The following is a 13,461-nucleotide window of genomic DNA, read 5'->3' as shown; positions in this document are numbered from 1 at the left end:
GCTTCCTGTTTCACTGGTAACTTTGAGGTAGTCAGAAGATACCTAACTCCCTCATGGTCCTGTTGCCACAGCTATCAACATATATACACCTGAATGTGAATACCCTCTTTCTCCTGTTCCAGTGGATGACAGTTCAAGTTTTTGTCTAGGATCCATATCATTACTTGTGGGCTAAATCCCATCAATGTATTCTGTTGAAGGACATAACCCTAGGAATTGTCCTTTTTCTTTGGCGATCAGTAGTTTTTGTCTCTCTACTGAGCCATTCTTGTCAGCATATAAATATGTGATACTATCTCCCTTTTAAGAATAATAAAGAGGGGCGCCTGGGTGGCTCACTCGATTAAGTGTCTGTCTTCATTTCAGGTCATGATCCCCGGGGTCCTGGGATTGAGCCCCGCTTCGGGCTCCCTGCTCAGTGGGGAGTCTGCTTCTCTCTCTCCCATTCCCCCTGCTTGTGCTCTGGCTCTGTCAAATAAATAAATGAAATCTTAAAAAAAAAAAAGAATAATAAAGAAAGAAAATTCCCCCCCCCCAAAAAAAATTCCCTTGAGCCTATATCTCTTTCCAGCTACTTCCCTATTTCTTTGCTCCCTATTTACAGCAATACTCCTCAAGACAGTTGTGGGCATTTCTTTTTCATCATCTTTCATTCTCTTTAATCCATTACAGTCCATTGAAACTGTTTTGTCAAGATCACTTAGTGATCTGTACTTCACCAAGCCCCGAGATCATTTATCTGGTTGATCATTTTCTCTTTGTTGAAATGCTTTCTTAAAAATACACCATGCTTGGGGCACCTGGGTGGCTCAGTTGTTAAGTGTCTGCCTTTGGCTCAGGTGATGATCCAGGGTCCTGGGATCAAGCCCTGCATCAGGTTTCCTGCTCAGCAGGGAAGCCTGCTTTTCCCTTTCCCACTTCTGCTTGTGTTCCCGCTCTCACTGTCTCTCTCTCTCTGTCAAACAAATAAAATCTTTTTTTTTTTAAATATACCAAGGATCTAAGTTCTCTTTTAACTTTATTAAATCGTTCTCTTTTGGTTTCCTTTGCTGGTTCTTCCTCATTTTCCTAACTGCTATACATTGGTGAACCCCAGGACTTAGACCTTGGACCTCTTCTTTTGTTCAGCTATGCTCATTTCAAGTAATATCTATAGGCTGACAGCTCCTGAACTTTAGATTCTTCAAGTAGCCTGCTGGATCATCTACTCTCAGATGTTCACTAGGCATCTCAGACTTAACATGTCTAAAAACAAAATTTTTTCCCCCTTTAAACATGTTCTTTTTATATAGCCTTCTTCATTTCAATAAAAATTCCATTCTTCTAATTGCTTAAAATAAAAACCTTGAAATCATCTTTATGTTGTCTTTCTCTTATACCCATCCATGTCCATGTCCATGTCATCAGCATGTCTTGTCAGCTTTCTCTTCAGAATATATTCAGAATCCCACCATTTCTCACTACCTCCTCTGCTACTATCCTTGTTCAGGATGCCATCATCTCTTGCCTAGATTATTTAAATAGTCTCCCAGCTGATTTTTCTACTTCTACCCCTGCTCACTTTGACCGGTTTCTTCTTAACCCAGCAGTTAGAGTGAGCCTTTTAAAATACATGATAGATGATATTATTCTGCTCAAAATCCTCTGGTGTCTCCCCATCTTACTCAGTAAAAGCCAAAGCTTACAGACTATTACATGATCTGAACTCCTTTTACAGCTCTTACTTCTTCTCTCCTACTAGTATTCTACCTTTGGCTCATTCAGCCCCAGCATCACTGGTCTCCTTGCTGTTCCTTGAACATGCCAACCATGCTTTTATTTCAGGGGCTTTGTTCTTGCTGTTCCTCTGCCTGAAAACCTTTCCCCCTAGGTATCTGCTGTGCTAGTTCCCTCACTTCATTTAAGAGTGTGCTTAAATGTCACCTGAATAGAGTGGTTTTCCTTGTGCAACATATAAAATAGCAAACCCTCTACCCCCAGAACTATCTCTTTCCTTTACTCTGCTTTATTTTTTTCCATAGGACCTATTACCATTTGATATATCTAGTTGTTTATTGTTATGTTTTTTCATAAACCAAGTCTGGCTTGTTCATTCCTATGTGCACTGTACCTCATACAGTTCCTGGCACATAGTAGATATTCAGAATAAAGGTTTTTTTGGGTTTTGTTTTGTTTTGTTTTGTTTTAGAGTGGGGAGGGGCAGAGGGAGAGGGAAAGAGAATCTTAACCATGCATGGAGCTGGATGCGGGGCTCAATCTCACCACCCTGAGATCATGACCTGAGCTGAAATCAAGTCAGATGCTTTACCAACTGAGCTGCCCAGGCACCCCAAATAAAGTTTTTTTGAATGAATGAGTGCCTTTTAACTTTTCTGTAGCAGAGAGACCAGCTTGCATTTATTGTGAATGTATGTATGGGTGTATCTATCTATAGTAACTACATGTGATTAGGTGGTTCTTCTAATGTACATTTTATAGGAATAGTTCCTCATTCATCTAAATCCTGACTTTCTATAAGCATTATTAAATCATTCCATATATTCAAAGCTATTGTGTTTGACCTTTCACAAATCCCGGTGCCTCATTTATCATGTGTAAATAGCATGGCATAAAGAGATGTGGAGATGTACTTTTCCCCCCATTAAGTCTGCATGCTGTTATAAGAAGAGTTGAATGGGAATGGTGCAGTGTTTTGCTATGATAGAATGAATCAACCTGCTGTGGTTTGGTTATACTATGTGGGACTTGGAAAACATTGCCATTTTAAGCTTTGGGTATAAATTATCTTTAAGGGACCATTGTATATGACTCAATAAACAAAAGTGGTGTAAACTATTTAAGCATCAAATTACCTCATTCTAATATAAATGGCTCTTCAAAAGCTATACTTTATAAAACAGTTGAATGACAGTTGAATCATTTACTTACTGTGATGGTCTAAATAAATAGTCGTTTCCAAGAATTATAAGCAAATATAAAAGACAAAATAATGTAAGGTGCTAGATTAATTACTCAGTCATAAATCATTCATGTTTATGCATTCACAATAAAACCTTGAGGGTGTTGGTGATTATGTGTGACACATGTTTATCATATGTCACACATAATCACCTTCATACAGAGATGGTCTCCTTCTCCCCACAGACACACAACCTAGCATCTTTAGGTCCCAAAGAGATTGTCTCTGTTCTTCCTGGAAAAAATATAAATAGAATTTAAATTAGAAAATTCATTCAGAAAATAACCAAAAGATATAATTTACTTCTGTTTTAGTTATTTTTCTTAAGTGACTATTTTTGTTAAATTTGTTGATACTGCTGGTTAGGTATATTTGCCTTTAGTTACCAAGATATTTTATAGACAAATGAAATAGTGGTAAAAATAATAAGATATTGTATATACTTTTACATATTTATATATGCCTTTTCAACTGTTCTAATCTGATTAACCTAGTAAAACTTGTTTATTATGAGACACTATACTTTTATATCTCCATATGAAAGTAGTACTTTGATAGAATTTTGGGGAAAAAATCTACAGTTGCTGTCTTGTTCACAGGAAGGGAGGCAATAATAAGTTAATAAAGATCTATCATCGAGATGGTAAATACGGCTTTTCTGATCCTCTGACATTTAATTCTGTGGTGGAGCTCATTAACCACTATCATCATGAATCTCTTGCTCAGTACAATCCCAAACTTGATGTGAAGCTAATGTACCCAGTGTCCAGATACCAACAGGTATGATTATAGAAGTTTCTTTTTTTTTTAAAGATTATTTATTTGAGAGAGAGAGAGAGAATTGGGGGGGTGGAGCAGAGGGAGAGGGAGAAGCAGACTCCCCACTGAGCAGGGAGCCCAATGTGGGGTTCGATCCCAGGACCCCAAGATCATGACCTTAGCCAAACTCAGATGCTTAATCAACTGAGCCACCCTCATGCCCCTATAGAAGTTCTTGATAGCTATTCAACAAGTCATTTTTAACATCATTTCATTTTAATTTACCAGGCTTATCAGTTAAAAAAAAAGAAATCTGGTCATTTTAAATTTCCTACTTAAGATTTAAGATATTTTTGGAGCTTATGTTGTGACTACTAGTCCTTAATAGCTTGTTGCATGTACTTATTAACTTTATATAAAAATACTTCTGTTTTTGTTTCCTATTTATACTTCATTTCTTAATTTTTCAAGTATTAATTATTTTGATGTGATCTAAAGGCTGAGTGTTAACAAAAGGATTAGGTGCTTTTGCATGCTTAATATTAATACAGTGGCTTAAACTTACAGTAGAAATGCAATTTAAAAATAAATAGATGTGGAAAAATTCATGTGTCAGAATTGTTAACATTCTTTATTTCTTTTGTTTAACTGTACAGGATCAGTTGGTAAAAGAAGACAACATTGATGCAGTTGGTAAAAAACTGCAAGAGTACCACTCTCAGTATCAGGAAAAGAGTAAAGAGTATGACAGGCTATATGAGGAATATACCAGAACGTCCCAGGTTAGTAAATATTTGTTGTTTAGGCCAGTAAGTATGCAACGCTACAGTTACATCAGATTTTCTATAATTCACCTGACAGTCCTTAACTGTCTTAATGTCTTGAACAGCGTTTTTGAGACTGTGATGATACAAATTCTTCTCCCATTCATAAATCACTTTGTTGTTGGTTAAAGGTATAATTTTTTTCAGTTAGTATTAACTAGGATAAGGTTTGACTGCAAATGACAAAAAATAACAATAGCAAAGTCTTCAGATAGAAATTTATTTTTCTTTCATGTATAGGCACAGTGCCAGGGATATTGTGTCAACTACACTGTCATTAGGGCTTAGGGTTCTTCTGTTTTGATGCTTTGCGATCTGTAGAAGTTGGCTTACTCCAATATCAGCCATCACAACAATATTCTAGCAAACAAGATAGAAGAATAGGAAGGAAAGTTTCCTGTTTTGTTTTTTTTTTTTAAAGTTTCCTGTTTTTAAGGCTACTTCCTAGAAGAAGTACACACTGCTTCTACTTTCATCCCACTGGTAAGACAGCTGCAGATTACAACTAGCTGCAGGGAGGCTAAGAAAGCTAATTTTTATTTGGTCGGGTATACCCAACTAACATTTGAGAGTTTACTGAGGAAGAAGGAATTAATGAGAATTATGAGACAACTAGTAGTCTTAACCACAGTTTTTAGATCATAAATCTTTTTTTTTTTAAGATTTTATTTATTTGACAGAGTCATAGCAAGGGAACACAAGCAGTGGGAGTGGGAGAGGGAGAAGCAGGCTTCTCGCAGAGCAGCGAGCCCGATGCAGGGCTCAATCCCAGGACCTTGGGATCATGACCTGAGCCGAAGGCAGATGCTCAACGACTGAGCCACCCAGGCGCCCGCATAAATCTTTTTTTAATTTTTAATTTTTTAATTTTTTAAAGGTTTTATTTATTTATTTGACAGAGAGAGAGAGACAGGGAGAGAGGGAACACAAGCAGGGGGAGTGGGAGAGGGACAAGCAGGCTTCTCGTGGAGTAGGGAGCCTGATGTGGGGCTCGATCCCAGGACCCTGGGATCATGACCTGAGCCGAAGGCAGACACTCAACGACTGAGCCACCCAGGCGCTCCAATAAATCTTTTTTTAAAAAGATTTTATTTATTAGAGCGAGAGAACAAATACAAGCAGGGGGAGGGCAGAGACAGAGGGAGAAGCAGTCTCCCCTGTTGAGGAGGGAGCCCCACGTGAGGCTTGATCTCAGGACCCTGGGATTATGATCTGAGCTGAAGGCAGACGCTTAGCCAACTCAGCCACCCAGGTACCCCAAGATCATAAATCTTAATAATCACTAATATTTCTTTTATCATATGTATGCGATAGAACAAAATTCTGAAGAATACTCTAGTTCTCTTCCTAGAACTTCTTTTCCTTAGTTCTTTTCCTAGAACTATTTTTTAAAAAATATATATTTTATTTATTTGAGAGAGAGTGGGAGAAAGAGTGAGCACAAGAAGGGGGAGGGGCAGAAAGAGACGCAGACTCCCCGCTGAGCAGGGAGCCTTTGGGCTAGATCCCAGGACTCAGGGATCATGACCTGAGCCAAGGGCAGACACTTAACCAAGTGAGCCACTCAGGCACCCCTCCTAGAACTACTCTGATTCTTTTTTAGTTACACTTGAATTGGTTTAATTTGCCCTGAGTCATTACCTAATATATAAAAGGTGCTGGGAATTTTTATGAAGGTGCAGGTCTTCAGGGAAAGTTTATCCATTGCAATATTTGGGTCAGTAGTGGCCTAAGAAAATATGTCTAATTGGGTTTCTTATCCACATTCTTTTGATTATTTATTTATTTTAGGACTGTTTATTTATTTTGGAGAGAGATTATTTATTTTAGAGAGAGAGAAAGTGAGGGTCCACATGCTCAGGGTGAGTGGGGGGGGCGTGAGGGAGGGTGAGGGGCAGAGGACGAGGGACAAGCACATTCTGTGCTCAGCCATTGCAGGGCTCAATCTCACCACCCTGAGATCATGACCTGAGCTGAAATCAAGAGTCAGATGCTTAACCGACTGAGTCACCTGGGCTCCCCTTTTTTTGCACATTCTTTTGAAACACAGGTTATTACTTTGAACATCAAATAACTTATAGAAGCATTAGTCTGTGTTGATTAGTCCATGTTATGGTAGCATTAGTCCATTCTACTAAACTCATATTGAATTCTCAATGCCATAATAACTTGGCTGAATCCTTTATTGGACATGAGAGTAATGGATTTTTTCTAGCGTTTGTTTTCTGTTGTTTGTTATTTTTACTACTTTTTATTATTTCCTTTTTTTTGCTTTCAATTTATTTTTATTTTTACTTTTTTTTTTAAGATTTTATTTATTTATTTGACAGAGAGAGACACAGCGAGAGAGGGAACACAAGCAGGGGGAGTGGGAGAGGGAGAAGCAGTCCTCCCGCGGAGCAGGGAGCCTGAGGCAGGGCTCAATCCCAGGACCCTGGGATCATGACCTGAGCCAAAGGCAGATCTTAAGGACTGAGCCACCCAGGCGCCCCTGCTTTCAATTTAATTTGCTTTTCTTTTACTATCTTAAGGTGAAAATTTTGTTCATTGGCTTTAAAACTTTCTTATTTTCTAAAATAAGCATTTAAAGCTATAAATTTTCTTCTAAGCACTGCTATAGGTACATCCTACAAATTTTGTTATGTTATTTTCCTAATTCAGTTTTAAATATTCTCTAATTTCTCTTGTGATTTCTTCTTTCACCATATGTTCTTTAATTTCTGAATATTTGGGGCTTCTCTGGATACTATGTTATTTCTAGTTTAATTTTTTTGTAGTCAGTGAACATAATTCATTAAAGTTGCCATCATTTGAAATTTATTGACTTATGACCTAGTGCATGCCTTATCTTAGTTGCACACTGAGAAAAACTAATAATGTTTTTGGTATAGTGCTCTTTCCGTTGTTAGTATAGTCCTCTATAAATATCAATTAGGTCAAAGTGATTTATGGTGTTATTCAGATATTCTATATCTTTACTGATTTTTTTTTTTTACTAGTATTGTCAGTTAATTAGGAGTCTTAAAGTCTCTAGTTACCATTGTAGATTTGTCTATTTCTCTTTTTAGTTCTGTTAGCTTTTGCTTTATATGTATTGAAATTCTATTAAGAGCTTACACATTAATAGTAAATTTACTCCTTTATAATATGAGATATTCCTCAGCGCCTGGGTGGCTCAGTTGGTTGAGCGCTGGACTCTTGATTTCAGCTCAGGTCTTGATCTCAGAGTCGTGAGATTGAGCCCCTCCTCCTCCACACTGAGTCTGCTTGAGATTCTGTCTCTCCCTCTCACTCTGCCCCTCACTCCTCTTACACACACATTCTCTTTCTCTCAAATAAATAAATAAATCTTTTTTAAAAATATGAAATAGTCTTCTTTATATCTGGTAATCTTCCTGGTCTTGAAGTCTACTTTTTCTAATATATCTGCATCAGCTTTCATACACTTAATATTTGCATGATATATTTTTTCTGTCCTTTTACTTACTTATTTTCTATCCTTTTACTTTCAATGTATTTGTGCCTTTATAGTTAAAGTGCATTTCTTATAGATAATAATATATAGTTGGGTCTGGCTTTTTAAACAATCCAGCCTAACAATCTCTGCCTTTTAACTGGAGTGTGTAATCCATTTGGATGTCTTGTAATTATTGATATGGTTGGGTTTATATTTACTTTTTTGCTATTTGTTTTTTTGCATCTGTTTTTGTTCCTCAGCAACTTTTTCATGGTTGTCTTTTGCATCAAATGTTCTTTAGTATTCCGTTTTGATTCCTCATCTGGCCTTTTAGTTATGTCTGTCTCTCTTTTTGTTTTCCTGTAGGAAGTTGCTCTAAAGATTACAACATGCATTCTTTCCAATTTTAGTATACGTGCTGCCAAAGCGAGCACACAACATGCATTCTTAATCACAGTCACTTAAGTTCATACTGCACCATGTAACATGTGAATATAATAACTGTGCTATTATATAATTCTATTTCCACCTCTTACTACTGTCATGTATTTTATATCTACATGTTAACTCCATAATTTATCGTTATAATATTTGCCTGAATCTAGGTACTTTATGTAAGTGGAATCATACAATATTTGTCCTTTGGTTACTTCACTAATTATAATGTTTTCAAGGAAAATCCATGTTGTAGCATATATCACAGTATCATTTTTTATGGCTGAATAATATTGCATTGTATGTGTATGTGACATTTTGTTTATCCATTCATTTATTGATGGACATTTGGGTCCAGTTTCTGGCTGTTGTGAATTATACTGTTTATGAACATTAATGTACAAGTAACTGTTCAAGTCTCTGCTTTCATTTCTTTTAGATATATACCTAGGAGTGGAATTGCTGGATCATATAGCAGTTCTATATTTTACCTTTTGAGAAACTGCCAAACTTTTCCATACTGGCAAAACTCTTTTACATTCCTACCAGCAATGCATAAAGATTCCAGGTTTTCCACATTCTAAGACTTGTTATTTTTTGTGTTTTTACTTCAATTTTTTATAGCCAGCCTAGTAGTCATGAAGTGATACTATTTTTGTTATTGTTGAGTTTTAGGGTTTGGTTTTTTTTTAATCCCTTATCAGATACATGATTTTCAGATATTTTTCCCATTTTGTAGTTTGTCTTTTTGCTTTATTGATATCCTTTGACATGCAAATGTTCTTAATTTTGATGAAGTCCAATTTGTTTTTTGTTGCATATGCTTTTGGTATCATATTCATGAAGTTGTTCCAAATCCAGTGTCATAAGGATATTTTCCAATGTTTCCTTCTAGGAGTTTATTGTTTTTACTCTTAAATTTGGATCTTTGATCCATTTTGAGTTAACTTTTATATGTGGTGTGTTAAGGTTCCAGCTTTATTTTTTACATGTGAAAATACATTTTCCCTGCACTGTGGTCCCAACACCATTTCTCCATTGAATGATCTAGGGATATTTGCTGAAGTGAGACATTGATCATAAGTGTGAGGGTTTATTTTGGGGCTTTCTGTTGCATTCCATTGGTTTATATGTCTATCCTTATGTCAGTACCATATTTTGATTACCATAGCTTCTTAATATTGAAACCAGGAAGTGTGAGTGTTCCAAGTTTGTTCTTTTTCAAGATTGTTTTGGCTTTTCTGGGTCCCTTTCAATTCCATATGAATTTGAGGTTCAGTTTTTCTATTTCTGTAAAAAATGCAGTTGGGATTTTGATAGTGATTGCATTGAAACTATTTATCACTTTGGGTAGTATTATCATCTTAACAATATTAAGTCTTCCAATCCATGAACAAGGATGTCTTTCCATTTATTTATGTCTTCTTTAATTTCTTTCAGCATTTTTTTAATTATATCTTTCAGCATTTTTTTGTAGTTTGCAGTATATGAGTTTCTTACCTCCTCGGTTAGATTTATTCCTAAATATTTTATTCCTTTTAATGTTGTTGTAAATGGAATTATTTCTTTAGTTTCTCTTTTGGATTATTCATTGCTAGTGTATAGAATACAGTTGATTCTGTGTATTGATTTTGCATTCTGCAACTTTGCTGAATTTATTAGCTCTTACAATTTTTGGTGGATTCTTTAGGGTTTTGTACCTATAAGATCATATCATTTGAGATAGTTTCACTTCTTCCTTTCCAATTTGGATGTCTTGTAATTGCTTTTTGTTGCCTAATTGCTCTGGCTAGAACTTCAGGTATTTTGTTGAATAAAGTGAAAGTGGATATCATTGTCTTGTTCATGATCTTTGGTGGAAAGCTCTCCCATTTCACCATTGAGCATGATGTTTACCTTGTGTTTTTCATATATGGCTGTATTAGTTTTCTATGTCTGCTGTAACAAAGAATGACAAACTGAATGGCCTAAGACAACAGAAATTTATCATTCACTGTTCTGGGGACTCTAAGTCCAAAATCAAGTTTTTGGTAGGGCCCTTCTCTTTCTGGAGGCTCTGGGGAAGAACCTTCATTGTTTTTCTTAGCTGCTGGTGGTTGCTGGCAGTCCTTGGCATTCTTTGGGTTGGACATATCACTCCAATTAATGCCTTCATTATCAGTGATAGTCTCACTCTGTGTCTCTCTTTTCTCTTTTTATAAGGATATTAACTAATCATTGGATTAGGACCCATCCTAATCCAATATGATCTCATCTTAATTCACAGTAGACCCTTTTTCCTAATAAGGTCACATCCTAAGGTCCTGAGGGTTAGGACTGATCATATCTTATGTGGGAACACAATTCAATCTATAACAATGGCCTTTATCATGTTGAAGTTTCCATTTCTAGTTTATTGTTTTTATCATGCAAGGGTATATTAGATTTTGTCAGATACTTAGTCTGCATCAATTAAGATGATCTGATCATGTGGGTTTTTCCCTTCAGTATATTAATGTTGTGTATTGACTGATTTTTGTATGTTGAACCACCCTTGCATTCCTGGGATAAATTCCACATGGTAATGGTGTATAGTTACAGTCCTTTTAATATGCTTTTTAATATTTGCTAGTATTTAGTTGAGGATTTTACATCTATATTCAAATGGGATGTCATTCTATAGTTTTCTTTTCTTGTAGTCTCTTGATCCCGTGTCAGTATCAGAGTAATGATGGCCTCATAGAATGAATTAGAAAGTGTTCCCTCTTCCCTCCTCTTCTAGTTATTGGAAGAGTGAGAAGGATTGGTGTTAATTCTTTTTTTTTTTTTTTAAGATTTTATTTATTATTTGAGAGAGAGAGTGCACGAGACGGGGTAGGGTCCCAGGGAGAAGCAGATTCTGCCCTGAGCAGGGAGCCCAATGCAGGACTTGATCCTGGGACTCTAGGATCATGACCTGAGCCGAAGGCAGTCGCTTAACCTACTGAGCCACCCAGGCACCCCTTAGTTCTTCTTTAAATGTTTGGTAACTTCACTAGTGAATCTATCTGGTCCTGGGCTTTTTCTTTGTTGGGAAGTTTTTATTTTTTTTTTTTAAGAGATAAGTTTTTTTAAGATTTTTATTTATTTATTTGACAGAGAAAGATAGCAAGAGTGGGAACACAAGCAAGGGGAGTGGCAGAGGGAGAAGCAGGCCTCCTGCCAAGCAGGGAGCCTGATGCGGGGCCCAATCCCAGGACCCTGGGATCATGACCCGAGCCGAAGGCAGACGCTCAACAACTGAGCCACCCAGTCGCCCCTGTTGGGAAGTTTTTGATTACTATTTCAATCTCCCTATGGGGTTAGAGGTCTGACTGTCTGTCTGTCTGTCTGCTTTTGTAGTCTCCATGCCCAGTGTGGAGCCCAATTTGGGGCTTGAACTCATGACCCAGACATAAGACCTGAGCTGAAATCAGGAGTCTGACACTTAGGGGCACCTGGGTGGCTCAGTCAGTTAAATGTCTGATTCTTGATTTTGGCTCAGGCTCTGGGTTGTGAGACTGAGCCCTGTGTCAGGCTCCACACTGGATGTGGAGCTTGCTTAAGATTCTTTCTGTCTCTCTTCCTCTGCCCCAACCCCCACTCTCTCTCTCTCAAAAAAAAAAAAAAAAAAAAAAGACATTTAACCAACTGAGCCACCCAGGTACCCCAGTGTAGGTCTATTTAGATTTTCTGTTTCTTTTTAAATCAGTTTTGGTAATTATGTGCTTGTAGGAATTTGTCCATTTCATTTAGGTTATCCAATTTATTGGCATACAGTTTTTTATAGCATTCTCTTACAATATTTATTTCTGAAGAGTGGCTCGTATTCTCCCTTTAAATTTAGAATTTGGTAATTTGAGTCTTTTTTTTTTCTTAGTCTAACTAAAGGTTTTTCAGTTTTGTTGATCTTGTTAACTAATTTTTAGGGGTGCCTGGGTGGCTCAGTTGGTTAGTTGTCAGCCTTTGGCTCGGGTCATGATCCCAGGGTCCTGGGATTGAGTCCCAAATCTGGTTCCCTGCTCAGTGGAGAGCCTACTTCTCCCTCTCCCACTCCCCCTACTTGTGCTCTCGCTCTCTCTCTTTCTCTGTCAAATAAATAAATAAGACTTTGTCTATAAAAAAATAAATAAATAAATAAAAATTTTTTAAAAAGAACCAACTTTTAGTTTTGTTGATTTTTCTCTATTTTTCTGTTCTCTATTTCATTTATCTCTCTAATCTTTATTATTTCCTCCTGCTAGCTTTGAGTTTAGTTTGCTCTTCTTTTTCTGGTTTCTTAAGGTATACAATTAGATTATTGATGTGAGATTTTTTTTCTTTTTTTAAAATGTAGGTATTGACAGGGGCGCCTGGATGGCTCAGTCAGTTAAGCATCCGAGTCTTGGTTTTGGCTAAGATCATGATCTCTGAGTCATGGGATCAAGCCCCACATCAGGCTCCACGCTCAGTGGAAAGTCTGCTTGGGATTCTCCTCCTCTCCCTCTACCTCTCCCTCTGCTCATGTGTGTGCTCTCTCTCTCTCCCTCTCTAAAATAAATAAAATCTTGGGGCGCCTGGGTGGTTCAGTCGTTAAGCATCTGCCTTCGGCTCAGGTTATGATCCCAGAGTCCTGGGATCGAGCGCTGCACTGGGCTCTCTGCTCCTTGGGAAGCCTGCTTCTCCCTCTCCCATTCCCTCTGCTTGTGTTCCTGCTCTCGCTGTCTCTCTCTGTCAAATAAATAAATAAAATAATAAAATAAAATCTTAAAAAAAAGCAGGTATTGACAGCTATAAATTTCCCTTGAGCACTGCTTTTGCTGCATCCCATAAGTTCAGTATGCTGTGTTTATTTCTTAATTATCTCAGGGTATTTTCTAATTTCTCATTTCTTCTTTGATCCATTGATTGTTTAAGAACATTTTGATTTCCACATATCTGTGGATTTCCCACTATACCTGAGAAGAATGAGTATTCTTTGCATCTGAAGCAAGTCTCTTGTAGACAGCATATGGGTAGATCATGGGTTGTTTTTAATTTTTTAAGTAGGC

The 13,461-nt window shown here is 37.1% G+C and overlaps 1 protein-coding gene across 2 annotated transcripts in view; it reads left to right on the top strand.

Annotated features, from left to right (window-relative positions):
* The window catches only part of PIK3R3 (phosphoinositide-3-kinase regulatory subunit 3), a 157,511-nt gene that overhangs the window by 121,575 nt on the left and 22,475 nt on the right, over positions 1 to 13,461 (top strand). For both annotated transcript variants that reach the window (XM_027574524.2, XM_027574514.2), the window contains exons 4-5: positions 3,559 to 3,739; positions 4,375 to 4,500. In XM_027574524.2, the coding sequence (XP_027430325.1) occupies positions 3,559 to 3,739; positions 4,375 to 4,500 (307 nt within the window). The remainder of the gene's footprint in view (positions 1 to 3,558; positions 3,740 to 4,374; positions 4,501 to 13,461) is intronic.

Source organism: Zalophus californianus, chromosome 4 (genome assembly GCF_009762305.2).
Source record: "Zalophus californianus isolate mZalCal1 chromosome 4, mZalCal1.pri.v2, whole genome shotgun sequence".
Lineage (NCBI taxonomy): Eukaryota > Metazoa > Chordata > Mammalia > Carnivora > Otariidae > Zalophus > Zalophus californianus.
The sequence above is the reverse complement of the archived record's forward strand: the minus strand, read 5'-3'. Positions and strand labels throughout refer to the sequence as shown.